Consider the following 25,618-nt stretch of genomic DNA (forward strand, 5'->3'; position numbering starts at 1 on the left):
CTGTCAGGGTAAGCTGCTGGTGGGTCAGGACGTTTTGTTTCCCTGGAACATTCACAGGCATGGAGCCCCTCAGTTCTCAGTGGTTGCGGTTTGCCATTCCCAGCCAATGGGAGCTGCGGGAAGTGGCGCCATTTCCTGCAGCTCCTATTGGCTGGGAACGGCAAACCGCAGCCACTGGGAACTGAGGGGCTCCATGTCTGCAGACGCTCCAGGTAAACAAAACGACAATGTATTACAAGTTTCTACGGTATGTATCCGATGAAGTGAGCTGTAGCTCACGAAAGCTCATGCTCAAATAAATTGGTTAGTCTCTAAGGTGCCACAAGTCCTCCTTTTCTTTTTGACAATGTATTAGATATTCATTCAATGATTTCATAGAGTTTAAAATCATCAAATTTTGGTGTAGACCCGTTTATAAGCCGACCCCCCCACTCTTTGATGCATCACTTTTTAACCAAAAATATTCAGCTTATGAACAAGTATATACGGTATGTTGTTTATTTCAAAAATTGAAAAGAACTATACACATCCATATAATTTGCTTCTAAAATGGTACTTTCTGCCCCAAAGTGTTTTATAGTCTATGTTTTTTAATACCATGTACTTTAAAGAATCTCATAGACATTGACTCAGATTAGAATGTCAGTCTGAGCTGTAACCTTAATAAAAATTGTAATCCCAGATTAGTATTTTTTCGGGCCTTGGTTCCCCTCAAACTTGAAGTCTGCACCCTTTTCTGCTTAATTCTGAATACTTTAGACAGCTACTATTTGCAACATTTCTGAACAGATTAATGTTCATTACACATCTTTTCATTTACTAAAGTGTATAGGGTCTTTTTTCTTTGATTCCATTCATTGTTTTCTTGGTCCTGAAACTTGCCTGAGTTTAATGTCATTCAATCTCAGGATTTAGTCAGATTGTTTAGTCTGACTTTCTATAAAAATGATTTGAACCAGTCCTCATTGGTGTTTATTGGTCTTTCCTGCTCTGAACATTTTCTCTTAAGAATTATAATTTGTGCAAATTATAATTTGTACAATCCTCAAATTAACACAAACATTAATTTATTCCGGACTCCCCAGCTCTTGGCCGGGGCCATCTTGATGTCACATCCAAGAAGGCCACTGTCATAAGGAGGATTAGGGTTGCATAGCAACAAAAATGTGACAATGAGCAGCCAATTTAAAGCCATCATATGAGAGCGTTGCTAGGCAGTATCTTTCCTTCCCTATGGTGGTAATTAATGTAATGCAGTCCAGGTGACCATATGGCAGTGACAGGAGTAGAGCTTTGCAGTGCTCTAGCAAATTCCCTTCATGATAAGTAGATTGGAATGCTTGTTGCTGCAGAGTTCCCCAAGTTAGTTTTAAATTAATGCAATGTTTTATGGTTAGATAAAAACACTTCTTTACTGAAATTAAAGAAAAACATTTACTATCTTTTTCATCACTGATGTCTTGGAGCCACAGCAAGATTAATGCATAAAAGAGTTGTCAACATTATCTCCGAATGCCTACAAAATTCATGCATAGTAATTCTTTGGCTACAACAATAGCAAGTCAAATATTCAAACAGAAGGACACCAAAGCTTATTGTTTTGAGATATTAGTTACACACTGTTCATCTTTTCTTGAACATGCAGTAGAAAAAACCTAGGCAATGTACATGAAGGTACTTGCTATGCATCTGGGAGAGAAAAATACTTTATTTTTGCAGTGAACATTAACCAGTCAGGATCATCCCTACACCAAAACATTCACCACTAATGACCCAACTGTACTTCTCCATAGGACTGTTCACTATGCATAAAACTGGTCTTTCTCCATTCATCATTCTTTTCTATATACACACACACACACACACCCCACATGTACATACAACATACAAAGAGTTATGTATTCCCAATTTTGTTTTTATTATTTTTTTAATGGAATGCTAGTTTAATATTACAATATGGCAGTTTGTAACTACTGAAATATGTCAAATTCATTTCCAAATGCAGCAGAACAGTCTTGCTTTATAGGATAAGCGGGTTTTTTTATTTTATTTTTTGGGGGGAGGGGTGTTTTAACAAAGCAATCTGTTATTTTACATATTTGAGGTCTCTGATGGTTTTTAGTCTGACGCTTAAGTGCACAACAAGCTACAAATTGTAGATTATTTTGATATCTATACATATATCCTATATATGTATTCATTCAGACAGCTTTGTAAATTTATCTATAATTTAATATATTTATAAAATTGTGTACATACTGGTACATACATGCACATCTATAAACATACATACCACCTTTACTATTGACTCCCTTTTATAAAAAGCTGCTTAATATACAGCTACTGTATACGCACTCCCAGCTATTAAAGCCCTTTAGAACAGGGGTGGGCAAACTTTTTGGCCGAAGAGCCACATCTGGGTATGGAAATTGTATGGCGGGCCATGAATGCTCATGAAATTGCGGTTTGGGGAGGTACTGGAGGGGGTGAGGGCTCTGGCTGGGGGTGCTGGTTCTGGGGTGGGACCAGAAATGGGGAGTTCAGGGCATGTGAGGGAGCTCCGGGCTGGGGGGGGCTCAGGCTGCAGGTGCGAGCTCTGGGGTGGGGCTAGGGATGAGGGATAGGGGGTGCAGGAAGGTGCTCTAGGCTGGGACAGAGAGTGGAAGGGGGTCAGGGGCACAGACTCTGGGTGACGCTTACCTCAAGCAGCTCCTGGAAGCAACAGCATGTCCTCCCTCTGGCTCCTACACGGTGGTATGGCCACGTGCCTCTGTGCGCTGCCCAGTCCACAGGCGCTGCCCCTGCAGCTCCCATTGGCCACGGTTCCTGGCCACTGGGGGCTGCGGGGTCAGCATGTGGAACTGCCTGGCTGTCCCTACATATAGGAGCCGGTGGAGGGACATGCTGCTGCTTCCGGGAGCCACGCGGAGCCACGGCATGCATGGAGCGGGGCAAGCCCTAGACTCCGCTCCCCGGCGAGAGCTCGAGGGACAAATTAAAAACATCTGAAGGGCCAGATGTGGCCCCTGGGCTGTAGTTTGCCCACCCCTGCTTTAGAATCTTTGTTACATGATTTTAACTCTAATGCTCCATTCCCTCAGATTGAGAGGAGGTATTTCTATGATGATATGTATGTATATCTAGATCCCTAAAGAAAATATTTTCCCATCTTCTGTTTAAGAGGTTTTAATTCATGCACTAGTACAGTAAACAGTCTCTTCAGCATGGATTTTAGAATTCTAAACAGTGCAAAATCTATTTCTGGAAAAGTTCTGTTTGTATATTTGTTCTTTTAGTTACAAAAAATATATAGGATTGAAACCTACTGAATACATAGGTCTCTGAATGGGGCTATATTCTAGCCTTATAGATAAATTAAAAAAGCACACCCTCTTAATGGGATGCATAGGTGGCCTTAAACAGACCATTTACCTGTATTTAGTATAACACATTAGATTAAAAAGTTGAAATCAACTGCTCTCAAAGTGATGTCAAAAGATTGAAGAGCATTATATATTTATATTCAATATACAGAGATGGGCACACATAAATCTAGTTCCATTTAGTTTCCCACCACTCTTTCTAGCTTCTAGGATTTGCCATTAGTGATGTACATCTTGAAATGATCTGAATGAAAGATCATTATAACTTGTTAAGCTGAAAAAAATCTTACTTTTTAATAAATCATAAAAGCAAGTTATGTTTAAAATAAAAAAAAATGTACACGAACAACCTGAAGTACTCACTGAAACGTATCTGTACAAAACTATAGATACAGCAAGGAACAACGGTGGACTTATTTCAAAAGGAAGCAACACTTGTTAGCATATGTAAAACTTGCTGGGTTTTATTCCTCTACCAAATAAGAATTTGCATCTGTTTAGCAAGTAAAATTCAAACCACCTCACAATATGTTTACATTTAAAGTTTTATACAGTGCAAATATTTAAGACAGAATAACTCCCCCAGTGAAACATATGACACTATTCAGTGTCAGTCTTTTGCTGATTCTTCTTTCAAGAAGTCTATTTACATATTGAGCTATAGGTTCACTATATATGTTTTGAAATTTGCTGAATATCAGCAGAAAAATACGTGAACTAGCAGCAATTGAATCAAGAATGTAAGATGGTTACTTGAGTGAATGCATAAAGTTTTCTAGACTGTATTCAGAATCATACTGTTCTGGATCCCAAAGTTCTCCCAGATTTTCAAGAACTGCTTTCATAGAGGCTTTCCCAGAAGAAGAAGTATCTGCTTTTTCACTTTTCCCATCCTTAAAAGAAAAAATGGACACATTTAAACTAAGATAAAAAAAAGTGTTTTATGATATTTATCACAAGCATCTTATTTCTTCCTAGTTTCCCTTTACACACATTAACACAGGAACACCTCTGAAAGATTGATATTCGTCCTTTCTGGAGCATTGTGGAGTCCATTCCAAGAGGATGAGGGTAATGGCTCCTTGGGAAACATCTTGGTGTTCATTATTCTATTTCAAATGCTTGTCTGACCAGTAATTTTAGGATTCACATCACAGCATTTTTTATGTTCACACCTCTAAATGCTTCTTTTTAGTAGATAATTTTGCAAATGGTTCTTTACCTTGTCAAGAGTGAATAGGTCAAGAAGCTGATCTGTTCCCATGCTTTGTAGGCTTGCATTCTCTTGGCTAATCACTGTATTTGCAATATTCATTTTGAACTTCTGCAGACCCATAATTTTCTCTTCCAGAGTTCCTCTCGTTATCAAGCGATACACATTGACAACACGTTTCTGAAAGGAAAAATTCTCATTATACAAATATTAAAACATGTCAATACATGGTTTTAAACGTTAATTACAAACCATGGTATGGGATAGAGAGGATCTGGGTAGGAAGCAGCTTTTAGTGAGCGGAGCCACACAGGTAAAGGCAAAAAAAACAGTCCCAAAAACAAAGCCAACCTGCTCAGACAGTGCTCTCTACTGCCTTATAGTGATTGTAGTTAGATTTCTTAAGACTCCCAGCTCACAAGACACGGACCAGGCACACAATGTCCTTGAGGGAAAAGGGAGAGTCTTGTTTTCATCAGCAACATTTCTACTCATTCAGGGCATGAACCTGAATACACAACTCCCATTGAAGTCAATAGGTATTGTAGATGCTTGGTACTTCTCAGAATAAGGCCTTTACACCCCACTTCAGCAAAACACAAGCACATGCTTAAATGCTTTTCTGAATTAGCATCTTTACAAGCAGTATTTCTAGAGATAGTCAATTTCAGGCCTTTGTTGATAATGGATGCAACAAGGGATGTTAAGTCAAGATGAGAACAGTACATCATGAAAAAGTAAGTGAAATGAAACTTCCAACAAGAATACAGACAAGGGGAAAAATAATGAAAAATAATTTCACCTGAGGCTCTCAAAAGTGCTTTACAAGCATGAATTAAACCTCAAACTCTGTGAGATACTTTACAAATAGAGACCTGAAGCACAGCATGTTTAAGTAACTTGACTAAGGTCATACAGTTAGCTCCAGATTGTCCTTTTGGCTCTGCCAAGGACTATCTCCCGATCCTACATGCTAGCCAAAGTAAAATGTTCCTTTCCTCATTCAGGTGTTTGATCAAGCCTAACCATACTTGAAAAAATAATACAAAAACCATATATTACAAAGAGCAAGCTCTGGTGTTTTCTGTTATGCAGGCTTATACTAATTTATCAAGTGAGAGAAAGGAAAATTATCATTAAGAAATTTTCCATTCTGCTAGCAGTATCTCCCACAATTCTTGACTTTTGGGCTGCTCTGTCTCTGCAGCTAACAGAGGCGGAGCAGATTTTTGAAACCACATGGTCTGGTCATGCCTCCTTCCCCAATTCCTGCCTACTTCCAGATGAGTTATTCCAAAGCTGTAAAACTTGCATATCATCATTAATAAATATTACAGAGATAATGAAATAACTATACACGTTAGACCAAGAGATACAGTCCTATGGTAACGATTTCACTTAATGTCTGATCTTTGACTTAGGAGCTATCTCGGGTGAGTAGAATTGTGGGAGATGATGCTAGCAGAAAGGAAATCATCAGTAAAATTTTTCATTCTGCAGCCCAGCATCTTCCACAATTCTTGACGTCTGGGAAGCAGCAAGCAGTAAACAGATGTAAGGAGGGTTATAGAAAAGGTCAGAAATGGTCTCCCAATCTAGAATATTTGTTTAAAAAGGCAAAATCATTTCCAGGCCTCCACCTGCAGAACCTTCCTGCCAAAGGATGCCTCTGCAGAGGACAAGAAGTCTATCTTTTTGTACTTGATAAAAAAGCGGTAGCATTTGACTAGGTGGCAGTCTCATGGATTAGATCGTGTTTTACAGGGTCATTCAAGATGGAGAACTAGATGAAAAAAAGATGGGGTGGAGCCCATAATTAAGATGGGGTGGAGCCCATAAAATGCGGTCTTTGTCATAAAGAGGTTTCGGGAGTGGCAGTGTTCCCTTGAGGCTTTCCTCCTGTGTCACAGTTCTATGGCTTCTCAGGAGAACACGTTGTCTCTTTGCTGGTATTTTGTGAGAACAATGGCCAAAAGGAACACCTTTGTCTGAAGGTCGGTCTGTACTCTTTTAAAGGCACTATGTGGCATTGGGACTGTTAAGATTTTACTGTATCTGCTTTGAGTGGCAATGCATCTTCCAGGAATGGAGCCATAGGTGGTGCTTGGTCGCTGAGCGGGGGTCATGGCTTTGGCTGAGAATCTCATCACATCCACTGAGGTGTCAGCAACAATTTACACTGTTTCCAAGGAAACTCTTTAAAATACAGACAAAGTCATGGTAGCTCTGTATCCTTGAGAGCTCTGAGATCTTCCAGCCATGACAGAGATGCCATTGCAAAGGAAGCAGCTGCTAGGAACAGGTAGGCTGGAGAGACCTCTATGTTTTTTGGTGGTTTTTTTTGGAGAGTGGTCTCCATTTTTCTACCCATGGAGTTCTTAGGGTAGAACTCACCTTCTGAGGGGATAATATATCTCTAGTCAGGAACACTACGGCATCAACTTTTGGTATATCAGTAATTGGGATTTTTGATCCCTGGATCGTACAGAACCTAAGATAATTTCTGTTAATGTGGTTCTCCTTGTCTGGCTTATCCCATTCATCCAGGATTACTTCCTTGAAGGAGGAATGTAGAATAATTGTGGCTACAGGGGAGGATTTTGAGAGGAGAAATTTGCTCAGAGGCTTACTCTCACAGTTTTCTTCAGGCTGATCTAAAATAATCCATTTCTCACACAGAGGTATCTTTGCTGAGGTCTTTTCCCAGTTCTGATTGGAGTCAGAGCCCAACAATTTATCAATCTCTATGGAGGAGGAAGAGGAATCAGAAGATTCACACCACCTAGTTCTTTTATGCTTTTTCCTCCCTGTTTTTGCTTTCTTTGATTATTTTTAAAAAAAAACAACACTTTTTTAGCTTGCTTAGAAAGTGTACAAGCTCTGTTGCTGCTTAGTCTTGCTGAGGGCCTAAAGTCCTCTCTTGATTTCAGGAGTTCAGTAACTCAGCCAGAGATTATGGATCTGCCAGACGTTACAGGAGTGGGTGAGCAAGGGGCTACACTGTGGCTTGTACTGTGCAGGAGGTCAGACTAGATGGTTATGATGGTCCCTTCTGGCCTTAAAATCTGCAGAGGACAGCAAGTCCACCTTGTACTGCTTGATAAAGATGGTAGCATTTGACCAAGTGACTGCCTTATCAATTTCTGCTGGGGGTGCATTAGCTTTTGCAGCCCATGAGGTCACCAGGGATCACGTAGAATGTGCCCTAATCCCTTCTGGAACCAGAATCTCCAATGCCTTGTATACTTCCACAATGTATCATCTAATACACTGAGCAACAGAGGAGATGGAAGGTCTGAGTCCTTGGCTGGAAGGCTACAAAAACAGGACACCTGCTCTCCTTGTGGACTCTGTACTTGGTGGTAAATTTTCAGAGACATCTAAACTGTGCCCTCTCTCCTCAGGAGGCTATGGACAGAATGAAGGTAGAACCACCTCCTGGGAATCATGGAAAGAGTTCACCTTTGGGATAAATTATTCTGGAGCTCTGAGCACCACCCTGTCCTGGTGAAATACACAGTAAAGTTCCTGCATTGAGAGCACCGCCAACTCAGCCATCATGTCTACCAGGCAAGTGTCAATCAGAAACCAAGTTTTGATGGACAAATAAAAACATACACCAAATGCTTTGAAATTATGTTTGTCAGGGCTCTCAGTACAAGTGGTGTGCCACTTGGGAAAAAGAGGTCTAATATCTGGCTTGACTAACTGCACTGCCATAAGGAATCTGGCTACCCAGAGGTTCTTTGTCAAAGAACCCATGGATACTGTGAATATCATGCTACTAAAAGGCAGACACCGGATGTGTAATCATGCTGAGGAAGAGACCTTTGTTGAAGCCTTCTTGAAGAAAATCCAAAATAGCCAGAATTCCTGGATTTCTAGGGTTGGTTTCATGTTCCCGGCACCAGCCAGAAAACACAGTCCAAATACAGGAGTATGCTTTCAAGGATGATATTCTTCCAAAAGAAAGGAGTATTCTGAGGACTTTGGAGCGCAGACTCAATGATACCAGTGCTTCCCTTTCAATAGGAAGGCTGGATAAAGCACAGGACCTTGTGAGAAGAACGGATGTCCTTTCCCCCTAGGCGAGCTGTACCGGTGGTCTCAATTTCCATGATCAGGTCCAAAACCCAGGATCTCCTTGGTCAATGTGGGGTTACCAATAATACTGTCGATAGGGATTCTGTCCCAATGGATCTGGGGTCCACTACTCTGGTGAAGTACTCTGGTCTCTTCACATTCATGCGTTAAAGAATTGGTCAGTTAATGGCAGGCCAGGGGGCATAGCTCAGCATTCATGTCACAGTCCTTGTCAGTACCCAGCCCAAGCTGGGGAAATTAATGATCCAACCAGCAGACCAAATTTAGTGTTGAATCCTGGTTGTGTGCCATCTGAGGCACATTGCACATACGCAAAGAAGAATGGCAGGCTGAACAATTGGATGATTAACTTGAAGTCTTCCTGATTCATGCACCACCAGGAGTTATTCACTTTGTGCTTGCTGAGCCAGTCTGCCTTCCAGTTCAAGTCTCCCTTTATGTGAGCTGCCTTAAGAGAGAGGAGAGAATGCTCCACTCACTGGATGATTTCTGTTGCTTCGATGTGTAGCGCTGGGCTTCTTGTTCCCCCTTGGTTGTTCACATATACAATCATGGTCATGTTGTCTGACTCAATCAGGACGTGGTTCCTCTCTAGGTTGGACTGGAACCTTCACAGCACAAACTTGACCATTCTTAGTTCTAGGAGGTTTGTGCTGTGGGTCCTTTCGTCCAGGTTCCATATGCCTTGAGCTATTTGGGAGCCAGGTGTGGTCCCCAGCCCTTCAGGTTGGTGGCAGCTGTGAGGATCAGGGGAGCCGGAACAGCATGGGCATGCCCTTGCAAACATTTAAGGACTTAGAATCATAGAATCATAGAATATCAGGGTTGGAAGGGACCCCAGAAGGTCATCTAGTCCAACCCCTGCTCAAAGCAGGACCAATTCCCAGTTAAATCATCCCAGCCAGGGCTTTGTCAAGCCTGACCTTAAAAACCTCTAAGGAAGGAGATTCTACCACCTCCCTAGGTAACGCATTCCAGTGTTTCACCACCCTCTTAGTGAAAAAGTTTTTCCTAATATCCAATCTAAACCTCCCCCACTGCAACTTGAGACCATTACTCCTCGTTCTGTCATCTGCTACCATTGAGAACAGTCTAGAGCCATCCTCTTTGGAACCCCCTTTCAGGTAGTTGAAAGCAGCTATCAAATCCCCCCTCATTCTTCTCTTCTGCAGGCTAAACAATCCCAGCTCCCTCAGCCTCTCCTCATAACTCATGTGTTCCAGTCCCCTAATCATTTTTGTTGCCCTTCGCTGGACTCTCTCCAATTTATCCACATCCTTCTTGAAGTGTGGGGCCCAAAACTGGACACAGTACTCCAGATGAGGCCTCACCAATGTCGAATAGAGGGGAACGATCACGTCCCTCGATCTGCTCGCTATGCCCCTACTTATACATCCCAAAATGCCATTGGCCTTCTTGGCAACAAGGGCACACTGCTGACTCATATCCAGCTTCTCGTCCACTGTCACCCGTAGGTCCTTTTCTGCAGAACTGCTGCCTAGCCATTCGGTCCCTAGTCTGTAGCTGTGCATTGGGTTCTTCCGTCCTAAGTGCAGGACCCTGCACTTATCCTTATTGAACCTCATCAGATTCCTTTTGGCCCAATCTTCCAATTGGTCTAGGTCCTTCTGTATCCTATCCCTCCCCTCCAGCGTATCTACCACTCCTCCCAGTTTAGTATCATCCGCAAATTTGCTGAGAGTGCAATCCACACCATCCTCCAGATCATTTATGAAGATATTGAATAAAACCGGCCCCAGGACCGACCCTTGGGGCACTCCACTTGATACCGGCTGCCAACTAGACATGGAGCCATTGATCACTACCCGTTGAGCCCGACAATTTAGCCAGCTTTCTACCCACCTTATAGTGCATTCATCCAGCCCATACTTCCTTAACTTGCTGACAAGAATACTATGGGAGACCGTGTCAAAAGCTTTGCTAAAGTCAAGAAACAATACATCCACTGCTTTCCCTTCATCCACAGAACCAGTAATCTCATCATAAAAGGCGATTAGATTAGTCAGGCATGACCTTCCCTTGGTGAATCCATGCTGGCTGTTCCTGATCACTTTCCTCTCATGCAAGTGCTTCAGGATTGATTCTTTGAGGACCTGCTCCATGATTTTTCCAGGGACTTAATTACCTGTTCCCAAACCCTCACTTTATATTCCATGCAATCTGGGGAGTAGTCCCATACCTTTAAGATGAAGCCTTAAAAAAGGTGTCTGATGTGTGATGGAGTGATCTCTATGCATGATACTAGGACACCTAGCAGTTGAAGGCTCAGTGCAACAGTGGGCCTCTTGCAGTTCCAAAAGAACATGAGGATGTCTTGTTCCAAAAGAGTCATCTCTAGAGATGGATATATCCTTGCTATCAAGGTATCTATGTCCTCTCCCAAGTGAGTTATTTGGGTGGACAGAATGAAGGAGCTTTTCTAGATGACAATAAACCAATGTGCCTGCAGGAAATTCAAGGTCAGGGATATAGTTCTGCATGTTGCTGGTGGGGACGGAGCTATGATTAAAATGTCATCTCCAGGAAGGGGTACAGGTGGATCCCTTGTGACCTGAGTCTGGCTATGGATTACCACAATCTTTGTAAAGACTCAGTGGGACTGAGGACAAGCCGAATGGGAACATCATATTGAGCATACCTTCTGTCATAAGTAAACCCTAAGATCCTGTGATGGCACAGTCTGACTGGGTTGTCAAGGTATGCATTTTCCAGATCCACCAAGTCAGAAAGTCCCCCTGGGACAGGGATGACATTGTAGCGGTTAATATCTCCTTCTGGAACCTAATTTTCTTCATCCATTTGTTGAGCCTTTTGAAATCTAGAATGGCTTGGTTTTCTCCTGTATGCTTCTCAATGATAAAGAAAATTGAGTAGAACCCTGAGGATCTTTCTTCTGAGGGACTACTATTACTTCCATAACCAGGAGGTCAGAATCAGGAGAGTAGGACCAGAAGGGATCTGAATAGGTTATCTAGTCTAGTCCTCCATACTCAAGGCAGGACCAGAGTAATAACTAGACCATTCCTGACACATGTTTGTCTAACCTGTTCTGAAAAACCTCTAATGACTTAGATTCCACAACTTCCCTAAGCAATTTAGAATCACAGAATCATAGGGTTGGAAGGGACCTCAGCAGGTCATCCAGTCCAACCCCCTGCTCAAAGCAGGACCTAATCCCCAACTAAATCATCCCAGGCAGGGCTTTGTCAAGCCTGACTTTAGGGGTTTTTAAGGAAGACATAATCCTAACTATACATATACAATGATGGAGGTCTAAATTAGCTGTTGCCAGAGGGTGTTGTGAATGCCAATACTATAACGGGGTTCGAAAGGGAGCTAGACAGATAGGTCCATCAATGGCTATTAGCCAGGATGGGCAGGAATGGTGTCCCTAGCCTCTGTTTGCCAGAAGCTAGGATTGGGTGACAGGGCATGGATCACTAGATGATAACCTGTCTGTTCATTCCCTTTGGGATGCCTGCCACTGGCCACTGTCAGAGGACAGGATTCTGGGCTTCATGGACCTTTGGTCTGACCCAGTATGGCTGTTCTTATGAAGGAGATTTCACCACCTGTAACCCATTACAGTGCTTCACCACCCTCCTAGTGAAAAAGTTTTTCCTAATATCCAACATAAATATCCCCCACTACAAGCTGAGACCATTACTCCTTGTTCTATCATCTGGTACCACTGAGAACAGTCTAGATCCATCCTCTGTGGAACCCCCTTTCAGGTAGTTGAAAGCAGCTATCAAATCCCCCCTCTTTAGTCTGCAGAAGAGAAGAAACAATCCCAGTTCCCTCAGCCTCTCCTCATAAGTCATGTGCGCCAGCCCCCTAATCATTTTTGTTACCCTCTGCTGGACTCTTTTCAATTTTTCCCCACATCCTTCTTGCAGTGTGGGGCGCAAAACTGGACACAGTACTCCAGATGAGGTCTCATCAATGCTGAATAGAGGGGAATGATCACGTCCTTCAATCTGCTGCCAATGCGCCTATTTATACCACCCAAAATGCTTAGCCTTCTCGGCAACAAGGGCACATTGTTGACTCATATCCAGCTTCTCGTCCACCGTAACCCCTAGGTCCTTTTACACAGAACTGTTGCCTCGCCACTTGGTCCCTAGTCTGTAGCAGTGCATGGGATTCTTCCTTCCTAAGTGCAGGACTCTGCACTTGTCCTTGTTGAACCGCATCAGATTCTTTTGGCCCAATCCTCTCATTTGTCTAGGTCCCTCTGTATCCTATCCCTATCCTCCAGCATACCTACCACTCCTCCCAGTTTAGTGTCATCTGCAAACTTGCTGAGGGTGCAATCCACACCATCCTCCAGATCATTAATAAAGATATTGAACAAAACTGGCCACATGACCGACCCTTGGGGCACTCCACTTCATACTGGCTGCCAACTAGACATGGAGCCATTGATCACTGCCCGTTGAATCCGATGATCTAGCCAGCTTTCTATCCACCTTATAGTCCATTCACCAGCCCATACTACTTTAACTTGCTGGCAAGAATACTGTGGGAGACCGTAACAAAAGCTTTGCTAAAGCCAAGGAATTTGTTCCAATTCTTAACTTCAGACAGTTAGGAAGTTTTTCCTGATGTCCAGCTAAAACCTCCTTTGCTGTAATTTAAGCCCATTGCTTCTTGTACTATCCTCAGAGGTTAAGGAAAACACTTTTTGAAGTCTGAGATCTTAAGAGTCCTCACCTGCTGGATCCCACTCCCCCCCCCCACCCCCCGGAGAGGGGGAGGGAGGGAAACACTTGGAGAGCCGTCCTGGCCAAATTGGGAAGGAGGAGGGTGCTGATGAACCCTGATTTATCAGGGTGCTCAGGACCCATTTTAGGACTTTGGAGGAGCATTTGTAACCCTACAATGCTGTTCCCTCTATTCTCCAGGGGCTCCTTGAGTCACTTGACTGTGGTCCTCCTCATCCTTGGAGCTTCCTCCTGCTCTGTCAGACTCCTGGTCCTTCCCCCCTCCCCTGCATGTTGGAGTCACAGCTGTTCATTGGATAGAAGATGCCACATGCCTGTCCAACTCATAGCCCTGGGAAGTAACAGAGTTAAGGACAGAAGGCTGGGTACAACTGACTGTCTGCTGAGCCCAGGAGGGCAGCCTCAAAAATGAAGCACCATTTGGATTTCATTTGGTGCTTTTTGGGCTGCTCTGCTGTACCTGTGCACCTTCCAGGTACAGCAGAGCAGCCAGCAGGGAGACACTGTACCTAAGGCTCTGTGGGTTTCCAACACCTGGCTAAAAACTGTCCTGGGAGGAGGAGAGAGATCATTGCTCACCATTGCCCCAAATTTTGGAGAAAAAAAAAAAAAAAGCCCCCTTAGCCAAACGTGAAGGCAGGAGTTGTAAAAACCACTATCCACACGCTGCCACGAAAGCAGAGAAACTGAAATCAAGCAGGAGCTGAGGTGTGGCCAGACTATGCAGCTCCAAAGCTCTTGTTTGTCCATGAGCTGCAGAGAGAGGAGAGCAATACAGACACCAAAAATTGTGGGAGACCCTGGCTGCGGGAACAAAAAAGGTGTTTCTGATAACTCATGAAAGATTAACAACTGGTATTTTACCTGTCCAATACGATGCGCTCGATCCATTGCTTGCAGATCTCTCATTGGGTTCCAGTCATGTTCCACAAATACTACTGTGTCGGCTCCTGTTAAGTTAAGTCCCAGTCCACCAACATGAGTGGTGAGCAAAAGAACATCTATGGATGGGTCATTATTAAACCTATATATATATATAAATATAAAAAGTCAAGTATTTAGAAATTCATAAGAGTGACTGCAGAAATGAAATGGAACAAAAACTACAAGTAATTAAATAAATAATTAATGGTGTATTTAATCACTTTCGGCATCATATTTTTCACTGCTTGTCAAGATTTTTTTTTAAGTCACCTGAAAGGTTAATTGACACAGGCAGAGATTGTAGCTCACTAGAAGAGGAAATAATTCAGTAAAAACTACTTTACATTATTTACAAAATAACTCACATTCCGAAAATCAATAATTAGTTAAGGTAAAAGCTAATGTGAATGAAGGCATTTGTTTCCTTAAAATGATTCCCAAATCTGTTTTCTAAAAATCAGAAAAAGATTAATTTTTGACACTCTGCTACAATGCCAGTAATGCTGGTGCCCCAATTCACTTCTGTTAATGTAGAAACATTTGCCAGTAGTTGGGGCACAATGGTATAAACCACCTTCAACATCCATTCTGCTTGGGGATTCAGAAGCAACGGGCACAAGCTCTTCATGCAGGTGGGGTTGGGCCAGGTCATGTTGATTCAGTATATTGACTAGGTATAGCTCCTTAGGGATCACTGGCTGGAACGTAAAGCTGCCTTGCTCGGTTGAATTCCCAAGGGATGGTAGCAGTACTGCTGCCTGCCCTCTCCATGGGAACTCTTTGTCCTTGGACACAGCTGTTGCCATGGACTGACTCCCACAAATGGCTTCTGTCTATCTGGCCTATAGTCACCAGAGACAGCAGTCCTGTAGGTGAATAGTGGTGGGTACACTAGTCTAAACAGGCTTTACAGAGCCTTACAATAGGGTCACACTGCTATAATATGGAAAAAAAAAAAAAACAAACATGCCATTGACATGGACTGGTGTCATGCTATTTAGAATTCTAATGGGTCTGAAAAAGGAAGTCTATATAATACTGCCATGTATTATTTTTTGAAGTACAAATATGCTATCTAGTATACTATTCTAGTGACATTTTGTTACAAGTAAGAGAATGTTCTTTTCACCAATCCTCCTGCTTGAGCCTCCTGATTGTTGGGATCAGAAGTCCAAAGAGGAACAAGGGTGGGAAAATTGGTGGCTGTCACTTCTGTTCTCTAAGCCTCCTGGCTGCTAGTCATGCTGCTCATACATATGTGCGACTTACTCTATTCTGCCTCCCACAGGAACTGCTATGCATAGTCTCCCAAAAGGAACAGCAGATTGAAAGGTAGTTTCACTGCTGTTCTCAGTGTTCTGATAAGCAGCAATGAAACTAACTACCACAGTCTCGATTCCCATGTTCTGATTCTATGAAAGCTATGAGCAGCAGTACAGTCTTGAGGCAAACAGCTCCACAGCCTCAAGTTTAGCCACTACAGTGCTGGCTTCCTCAGTTCACAACCATAACAGCCAGAAAACTTAATAAAAAATAAAATAAAAAAGTCAAATCTGCAGACACTCTACTCATTAGGGAAAAAACATTCCTAATTGTCATTAGGAAGTGGGCTATTGAATTTACAAGCCTGTGTTTAATCTAGGATGAACTGGGTTTTGAGTATTATCTTGTAAAGTTATTGGCTGGTGCTTTCAAAGGCCACATTAATTTTAACATGCTGATGGGGATACCCAGAGCTGGGGGCCACTGTGTTTCTTCTCTGCAAGAGTGAGCTTTACTAGATATTAGACGGTCAGCTCCTTGCCACATCAATTGGTCTTCCTCCAACAAACTTTTCTAAGCTCCCCCAGCCCAAATCTTGCCTCGCAAGTAATAAATGAACTCCAGCTTTTCAGAGATGCTTCTTTACACTGCATAGCACCTATCACTATATATTCACAGACAATATTGAAGTACACTGCTCTGTTAAAGAGACAGCATGTTACAATTTATTAAAAGAGGTAAAAATGCCCTTCCCTTCGAAACACAACACTGAACTGGTTTATAATAAAAACAAAACAAGTTTATTAAGAAAAAAGCATAGATGAACTAAAAGAGATAAAGGCAGAGATGGTTACAAACAAAAGTGAAAATATGCATCTAAAAGTAAAAAAAAAAAAAGAATCTAACAAGATGCAGTCTTTGTTCAAGACTATTTCTCTCACAGCTTGGGGGGGGGGGGGGGGGAGAGGGAGGAGGGGAAGCGTATATGGAATGCTCCTGTCCTCTTCTTGAGGAGCACCATACAAGGACCAGCAGGTATAATTTTGAACAGAAGGCCAAATGACCTATGGATATAGGGCTCTGCCAGAGTGACAAAGTACTTAATCTCTCTAGGGACAAACTACAATAGCAATATTCTCAGTGTTCAAAAAAAATCATGAAAGTTTGGTTATTTTTTATTTGCTTTCTGGTTGAATATTACATTTGTTTCATGTTTTCAAGATTTTCTTTGCAACGAGGAATAGAAATTTTGTTTTTTATTTTACAGGAAAGCTGAGATTCTCCCCTATTTAAGAAAAAACACTCATCACTGCAAGAGTTGGAAACATTGGAGTTGATCAAGACAGCAAGAAACCAGGAATTAGGATTGTATAAAGGTCTCTGCATGATGAACAGAAGAGACAACCAAGCCGGCTCACAAGTAAATGTTTTAGGCTTTACAATAAAGACCTGCTTTCATAGTTCAATTGTTGTTGTAAGTATATTCACTATATTCAGAGTACACTTGGAATTTTGGAATCTCTTTTGTAGTACTAGCGAACCGAAGAAAGCCCATCATATGAAGATTTCCTTACAATTTAAGCCTGTGTTATTCAGAATTTAATTTAATGACTTTTTAAAAAAGTATGATGCTTATGACACATGGTTCCTTGCTACTCAGTTAATATTTGTGAACACATCTTCACACTGGTTCATTTAATCTGATTCAAATTGCAAGATCAGTTATTCAATGATGGTGTGCCAGTATAATCTGATCACATGCGTAGAAATTATAATACCCTATCTTATTAAAAGCTGCAAGAGCTCCCAGAAGACAAGAGCCACTTCAATTTTGTATTCAAGCAAGTAATGCCATCCATTGTAGTCTGCCTTAAGGCACCAGAGGAAAAGAAGAGAGGAACTTACCTTGAAACAATGGAATGCCTTTGACCAGCAGGTATGCTGCCATCTAATCGCAAATATGTAACAGAGGGCAAGTGAGGTTTGAGAAGGTCATGTTCTACTATATCCAGCATGCTCTTGAGCTGACAGAAGATAAGTATCCTGTGCTGAGCCACAACAGCTTCTGTGCCACTCTCTGAAGAGCCACCGTTTCCCAAACCACAGTCTAGTAGTAGCTTCAAGTAAATTTTAAAATAAAAATTACCACAATGGATTAGGTCTCTCTTGTAAATAGAGGTATTTACACTGCTGGCAGAAGTGAATAAAAATCGTATTTTTCTCTTTCTCTCTCCCCACCCCCCCCAAATTCCTGCAGGGTATGTAATGAGCTAGGAGTCACATTCTGTAGGGAACAAGGAATATTGACTGTACAGCCTTTCACATTATGAAGGACCTGCAAAATTTGGCAGAAAACATTTAAATTTCTTATCTTGTTTCCACAAAAACTGGTTTTAAACAAGAAGTTTTCTATCAAATATTAGATTAGTAAGAGGGGTATAATACATAACCATGTGTAATTATATAGAAAATTGAGTCAATGTCTTCAACCACCAGAGGTGTCTTCTATAATAAACAGGTCAAACAATTTTCTGCTAAGAGTAACAGGAAGTAGTAAAGCAACAGCGAACAGAAAAAGCAGCTTTCATACTTCAGATACTCCAAAGCACTTGAAAAAAACAATGACTAAGGCCCGATCCTGTATTTTGATCCATGTATGCAGACTGCTGTGCCCACTCATTATAATGCAGGATTGGAGAGAGAATTATCTCTCCATGCAATAACTACATAACTTCTGTATTTGTACAAAATCAGCACTTCGTACATATCCCATCTTCTTCTTCATATGCCTATTTTCTTAAGAAATGTAGTACTATTTTCTAAAAAATTAAATTTTAGCAAATATTTCTAGTGATCATTTCCAAATATATATAAAAAGAGTGAAATGCCTTGGATTAAAATTTGAAGAGATAAATTATAGCTACTTTCCTGAAAATGGTGGTCCCATGCTAAGAGTGAACACTTGGTCAGAAAATCATTCAGTACACTCAATTTTACATGGAAATTGCAATTTAAAAAACCCCATCAATTTAAAAATCACTTCTGCCTGAAACTTTTAAACTTGCTATTATTACAAGTAACATCTTTGCTTAATATAACAAAGATTAGAGGGACAAAATATCTCCCTGTTTTCCCAGTTTGTTTGCTGGCACTTTGTTATTTGACTGCAGTCCATTCACCGTGAAATCAAATAGTCCTGCCCAAATTCAGCATCACACATTGACTGCAAGGGGTCTCAGTTTCTTCTGTTTGTATGGATTCTTTTGCACAGGAATGATTGAGAGAAATTATTCAATAGCCTTCTCCCTCCCCCCCGCAAAAATAACCAAAAACAGAAAAGTGGAACTGTAAAACCAGAAATATGACAGACACTCAAGGACAGGTTAACTAATTTTTTAAAATAACTAAATTCCTAATTGATAGTTTTTTTCAAAAACAGTGTTATACAATAATCACAGTAACTCCAGAACAGTACATACGTTTATGAACTTTGGGATACATAACATGGTTTAAATATACTTACTTGTTTTAAAGCAGACAGTTTAGGTGCATGCTGGATATCTCGAAGGGATGAGTTATGAGCTGCAAGCTGCTCTGCAGTTCTCTTGTATTCTGGATGCTGGGTTGTTAACACTAATGCTGGATGGTTACATAGTTTTCGTAAATATTGCAATGCCTTTTAAATTTTGAGAGAAAAAGTTAACTGGTGAGGTTAGCAGCAACTAAAGATTATGGAAAATGGGGTGAACAAAACTGACATTTAATGTTGTAGCCCACTTGGCCATAATTTCACAAGTCTGACGACAACACAGATTTTTAATGATGTTTGTATCATACGCTTATTTAAATAAAAGTTAATTCCAGCCGAAAACTTGCCGCTGCTAGTATTAAAACAATCTTAGTTCCAGCTCTGGGGACAGTGCATGAAGCCCTTGTATCAGAGCATCATGTGACTCTGAAACAACAAGATTGGAAACTGGAAGCTGTGTGAGGCCCTTCAGAGAAGTACTGCCATACCAATTTACCTTAAGTTATCTTTGGATCCAAATTTTATGAAGGCTTGTGATCATGCACAATTTCAGTCTGATTAATTCAGCAGAATACGTAAAAAAACCTATTATAGTTTAAATATTTTAAACAGGAAGTTTCACTTGAAAATAAGACATCAAAATGTAATTTAATCATCTTAGCTCTTCACACCTTATTCCAGACAAGTTAATCACAGCTATGGAAATTGCTTCATTTAAATAGTAGGTTCAGGATTTAACCGAATGTACTTTAAACTATATTTCAACATCCAGTGTACAAAAATTACCTTTTTCAGTAGGGCAGGATTTAGTAGAATATAATCTACTAGAAATACATTAACAAGAGAGCACAAATTATTGAAGAAATCTGTACCTGAAACACATGTCCTGTAGCTTTAAGCTTTGGCCTTTCAGTCTCCTCACTCAGTGAAGCAGATGAAACAGTTTCATCAACATCACATTTGGCACGAGACTTGGCAAAATCTTCATAAAGCTGAACCTGTAGGGTCCCCCGAGGTGAAAGAAAGGAGTGTATCGTGTAAAGGAGTGAGAAAACAAGAACGACAAAATTTAAATCCAGACTGCCTAATAATGCAACAAACTAAGAGAACTTTTTAAGTTCTCACTAAACATAATATTAATACCACACAGTTTATGTGTAATCTCATTACTTGAAAATTTTACTTTAAATTTGCAAATTCATGCATATTGTCTAAGTAATACATGCCAGGAAACTATTTCCTACAACTACCCACATTAGTGATACCAGAAACACACTCCTCATTAATTTTAAGCCTCATAAGAAAATATTTTCAAATCCGGGTGGTCTAAAGTATGCCAAGGTTCATACTGAACTGACCCCAGGATCATGGAGCTACAACTGGCTCCTCTGTAGTCCCAACTAGTGCAGAGCAAATGTCCAGTACCAGAGAGAGTCTATATCTTGCTTTTTAAACTTACCTGTAGAGGACTGAGAGTACAGTAATAATCTTGAATAATTTTGGGTGGAAGATCCTGTAGTACATCCTCTTTCATTCTTCTCAACAGAAATGGTAATACTTGACGGTGCAGTGCTTCCATTGCAAGAACTCCTAGGTGTCAACAGCAGACATAGCAAATAGTTCAGAAACCACAACAAAGCAGCAAATTACTTCAATCACCACAAACAGAAAGACTTCATACTGCGATATTGAAGTGTTTGATGTTTTCAACAGAAATTCTGAGTTACAAAGAAACAAGAAAGAAAACAGATTGGAGCTTGTGCCTTACCTGCCTCTTGTTCTCGACTGGAACTCCGAGCATCTCTACTTGCTAAAATTGGTTTGCCATAACGCGCTGCAAACTGGCGTTCAGTACCCAAAAATCCTGGCATAAGGAAGTCAAACAGTGACCACAACTCTAAAACGTTATTCTGAAGATAAGAGAAAAATTCATTAAAACATTTCCAAGACTGAAAACAGTTTCCAAGATTATGGAGTATTTCTTTACTTATTTTTGAATTTTTACCCTATAATACAGTGCAATGAAGCTCTCGACATCAATTATGATCCTATAGCTGTTTTGTGTATCTGGGAGATTGACAGTTGGGTGGGGATGAAATCAAGGATTAGGTAAGGGGAAGGCCCCAATGGTACCTTCACAGGCCAGGACCAAAGTGACTTCAGAATGTGCACTTTGTAATTGATTACTGGATTTTCCGACACCTCCAGGCATCAAAGCATGCCCTTTGGATAGCAGCAGAGAGAGAGTGTATGGCAGTACACTAGGGTCTTTGGCAGCCTCAACTCAATGCGAGGCAGACATCCCAAGGAGAGAGGTCTTATATAGCAGAATGGGACTCAAAATGTGAGGGAGTTCGAGTTGATATGAACATCATGTGCCATGAGTTTTTGGAATGGAACCCCTGGGTTCCATAAAGGTGGAAAACCACACCACTTTGTAACAGTTTGGAGAAAAATGGAGTGGGAGTACTTCAGAGTCCCCACACCACTTTGGGTTTTTCCATATGTGAAATGGTGAGCGCGAGCCTCAGATGTTCAGGAGAGCAGTAAGCTATATGCTGAACAGGACAGCTAAGATAATGAGGACAGCGAAGTAACTGCAAAAATAATTTCCCTTTGCCTCTTCCACTCCCACCCTCTTGAAATAGAGTGTGTAGCAATTACCTGGATTGGTGTCCCAGAAAGAATGATCCTATAATTGGCAGTCAACTGCTTTACTGCTTTTGACAATTTTGTTTTTCCATTTTTGATTACATGGCCTTCATCAAGAATACAGTAATTAAACTTAATATTTCTAGGAAATAAAAGGAAGTCTTATTTAATATTTTAAAAATATGAATAAAACAAGAAAGCAAGACGACAAACATTAATTCTTACCTGAAGAAATCAATGTCATTTCGCACAACATCATATGAAGCTACTATGAGATTGTGCTTTTTCACCTGGTGTTGCAATCTTAAAACAAATAGAGAGAAACAGTGTTCAGGGCAAATATAAATAAATAGGTCTTCATTTCCACCCACAAAAGTAGAGTAAACATTCTACGATTTACTGTCTGCATAAAAAGCGAAGTTATTTTTTCAGCCATATACAAAGAATTTTGAAATTTATCTTAATCAGACAGAGAATATATGTTCAAGTCAAAATATTTTTTCTGCAATGTACTGCTTACCTTGCTCTTTCAGTGGGAGGTCCGGTATAGTGCAAAGGATTGAGATACTCTTTGGAGCAAAATTTACTCACTTCATCCACCCAATGACCTGTAAGCGTTGGAGGACAAACCACCAAGGATGGAAGAGGAACACTGTCTACCAATTTAGTTCTTGCATATTCTTGAGCCCTTTAGAGTATCAAACATTAAGAACGCAATGTTACTTTTAGTATCTTAAAAAAAATCCTCAAAGTGCATGATAGAACAGCAGCTTACCTGAGGCAATGATCTCCTGCAAGAATACAAATGGACTGCAATGTTTTTCCTAAACCCATATCATCACAAAGAATTCCATGAAGTTTGTACTTATTGAGAAATGCCAGCCAATTGACACCATCCTTTAAAAAGGAGAAAGTGCAGGAGACAAAAGATGTAAAAAGTCAGGTGTTTTGATTAGAGCAATCAATCTTTCCTTCAAAACGCTTTTGTGATGGATATGCCATGCACTGTCAAACTCCTGCCTGATTTCAAACTTTTAAACTACTACTACAGGTGTCCATGCATTGCTCTGGGTGCCTATCCCATAATTAACACCCCCCATACACAGCCCCGAAGGACTGCCCACAAATGTATCTGCTTCAGCCCACCATCTCATTAACAGCCTTACAGAAAAGGGGAAAAAAAAAATGCTCCTTGGGTGCTGGTAAATCGATCAGCAGAAACACTTGCAAAGACAAACTCACAAATATCCTAGTCAGTGTACCTTTGCAGTCTTCACTGTGTGACGTACAACTGCTTGGCTATTAAAATATGCAGAGGGAAGAAAACTGGAATATGTTACTCGATAATTTTTCTTTGAGTGTAACCTCTCCCCAAAACCATGACTTATGGCCTCTGCCCTTTGTTTGTTTTGATATTTATTACCACCAAGCCCAAGAGTCAAAATGAGTCAGAACTCCCCAAAATCATGGGAGTCTAAAAAAACAAAAAACCCAAAAAAACAAAAAAAAACCCCACATCTTCTGGTTTCTAAACCTCCCCCATCCCATGCATGTGACAGATTGAAAATTCAGCCTTAATTGCATATAAATATATGGCACCAAAGACAAACCCCAACTTGCTGACTCTGCTGGTCCCCTTTCCCCACCACCGCATAAAAGTGTCCCTTGGACACCCGCTATATGACTCCCTCCTGGACTTCACCGTCTTCACCCCTGCCCCCTTTCTTCAGTTTGCAACTGGGGGGGAAAGGGAGCCTGAAAGCCGGCCTGGGCTCCCACTACTATTAACTACCCTGCCTGGATTTGGTGGGGTGGGGGATTTGAGGGTGATGCTTCTGCTGCTGCCGCCACCAAGCTTATTGGGATGAGAGAGTCTCCACTGAGCATCCCCTTTACGTATTCATTATAATGTAGTTAACACAATATTAAGGACAAATGGTAAGTCTCAGCATCTCTCTAAACTTTATAGTAAACACCAGACTCTATAAAGGATAACACACTACTAAAAAGTGTCATAATTTAAGCAAAATTATATTATACTTGTTCATAGCTGGCTAAACAGTTTAGTTACTAATATCTTGGAAATGCTAGAATAGAGATTTTTCTTGGGACTTCTCTAATCAGAATCTGTCTGAAAGATTCACAACTTCTGGACTGAACTTTTGTTATGATCTTCATGTACTTTTAAAATTGAAGATTTGCACTAACTGAAACACACTTCTCAACATCTTTCACATGTTAGCCAAAAAAACTGGTTGAGGTGTTATACAATTTTGGATTTCTTTCCCCCCCATGCATCTGTCCACACATCTGCAAGTACTGCCAGACTAAGTTTTTCATTGATTCTTTTTTTTTTTTTTGGCGCAGAGTTTGTATTAAAAACGTTCATATTCTGACTGTAGAAGAGTTTTGCTGAAAGAAGGTCTGCTGGGTGACTTTCATGATGGTCTTAATAGTTTAAATGGTTCCTGCCAATAAATCTTTTCTGTGACTCAGTGGAGAGCCAGAAACATATCACCCTTGAGAGAGTTTGGTCAATTTTTTGTTGCCATTCAAGCATCACCCTGTCTATTAATGAAGTCATTGTTGAGGGTCTTTTGGATATAACTGGCTGAAATGCATGTTGTTTTCCTGATGACTGAAGAGCTGAACTTGAGTGTTCAACAATTTCAGATGGTGGTGTGTCAGAAGCAGAAGGACTTCTGGATTGAGGAGGATTGTTGCAAGTGCAACCACTGTCAGTGTCATCTCTTCTTCTTGACCTTCATTGCCAGTTATGAAGGCTTTTTTAAATGTCTGCAGGACATTTTACATGCAAGGATGTGTTTGGCCATTCTCATAGCATTTGAAAATGCATATTTCACTTGGCAGTATTTGCAAATACAGATCCCTTTTCATCTGAATGACTTTCAGTGTGGAAATGCTTCCATAGTCATATCATTTTTGCTGAGGGAGAAGAAAAAGAGCTCCTCCATGCTGCGTGCATTTGGTTCCTCCTGCAGATCTCCAGGTCAGAAAGTGGAGGCAGAATCCATTCCTGCCCCTCAAGATTCTCCTCCAAGGCCCTGGATGCATAGGCCTCTTGCTCTCTAGCCCAGCGACTATGCAGGCAGGCTACAGACTGTTAGGTCCCCTACACGACAGTGTGTGTCAACCTTCCAGTCTACTGAGATGTCATCTCTGGAATGAGTGGGCTGCTCATCAGGGACAATCAGGAGGACAGCAGCTTCAGGGTAGCAGCTGCTTCCCCCTCATGCTCACACTGTTTCCACACCAAACTCCACGTCCAGGACGGAAGTCAGCATAGACAGGCAGGCAGTAAGTCACAAGAAAGGGCCCCCTATACTCAGAGTTGTTCTTTAGTACAAACAGCAGCAATTTAGGGGGCTATAATATGTTCCAGGGGGTTACAGATATATAATATTTGCACAGAAGTTTCTTTTCAATTTTTCCCAGCACTTCCAATTTTTTTTTTCATACCAAAGCATCGGGGGGGGGGGGGGGGGGGGTTAAAAAAAAAAAAAAAACCAAGTTCTTTTCCCCACTGAAAGTTTCTGGGTTTCTCCAGACCTCATATCTCTAGCCATGCCCCTTGTTCCACACACTAGAAGGGCTTGTCTTCAAGTACAGTGCTATAGCACCCCTGTAGCGCTTTTGTGAAGATGTTACTACGCCAACAGGAGAGCTTTTCCTGTTGGCATAGTTAATCCATCTCCCCGAGAAGCAGTAAGCTATGTCGAAGGGAAAAGCTCTTCCATTGACATAGCACCATCTACATGAGGTGTAAGGTCAACATAACTGC

At 41.2% G+C, this 25,618-nt stretch overlaps 1 protein-coding gene across 6 annotated transcripts in view; it reads right to left on the minus strand.

Moving 5' to 3' along the window:
• Window positions 1-201: 201 nt before the first annotated feature.
• Window positions 202-25,618, minus strand: part of BTAF1 (B-TFIID TATA-box binding protein associated factor 1) — a 100,500-nt gene continuing 75,083 nt past the window's right edge. For all 6 annotated transcript variants that reach the window (XM_073353922.1, XM_073353921.1, XM_073353919.1 and 3 more), the window contains exons 27-38: window positions 22,592-22,713; window positions 22,337-22,504; window positions 22,042-22,119; window positions 21,829-21,958; window positions 20,933-21,074; window positions 20,624-20,754; window positions 20,037-20,162; window positions 19,159-19,311; window positions 17,541-17,752; window positions 14,313-14,472; window positions 4,606-4,776; window positions 202-4,276 (exon numbers count right to left, since the gene is read on the minus strand). In XM_073353922.1, the coding sequence (XP_073210023.1) occupies window positions 4,133-4,276; window positions 4,606-4,776; window positions 14,313-14,472; window positions 17,541-17,752; window positions 19,159-19,311; window positions 20,037-20,162; window positions 20,624-20,754; window positions 20,933-21,074; window positions 21,829-21,958; window positions 22,042-22,119; window positions 22,337-22,504; window positions 22,592-22,713 (1,737 nt within the window). In that variant the 3' untranslated portion in view covers window positions 202-4,132. The remainder of the gene's footprint in view (window positions 4,277-4,605; window positions 4,777-14,312; window positions 14,473-17,540; window positions 17,753-19,158; window positions 19,312-20,036; window positions 20,163-20,623; window positions 20,755-20,932; window positions 21,075-21,828; window positions 21,959-22,041; window positions 22,120-22,336; window positions 22,505-22,591; window positions 22,714-25,618) is intronic.

This window comes from Lepidochelys kempii, chromosome 7, assembly GCF_965140265.1.
Source record: "Lepidochelys kempii isolate rLepKem1 chromosome 7, rLepKem1.hap2, whole genome shotgun sequence".
NCBI lineage: Eukaryota > Metazoa > Chordata > Testudines > Cheloniidae > Lepidochelys > Lepidochelys kempii.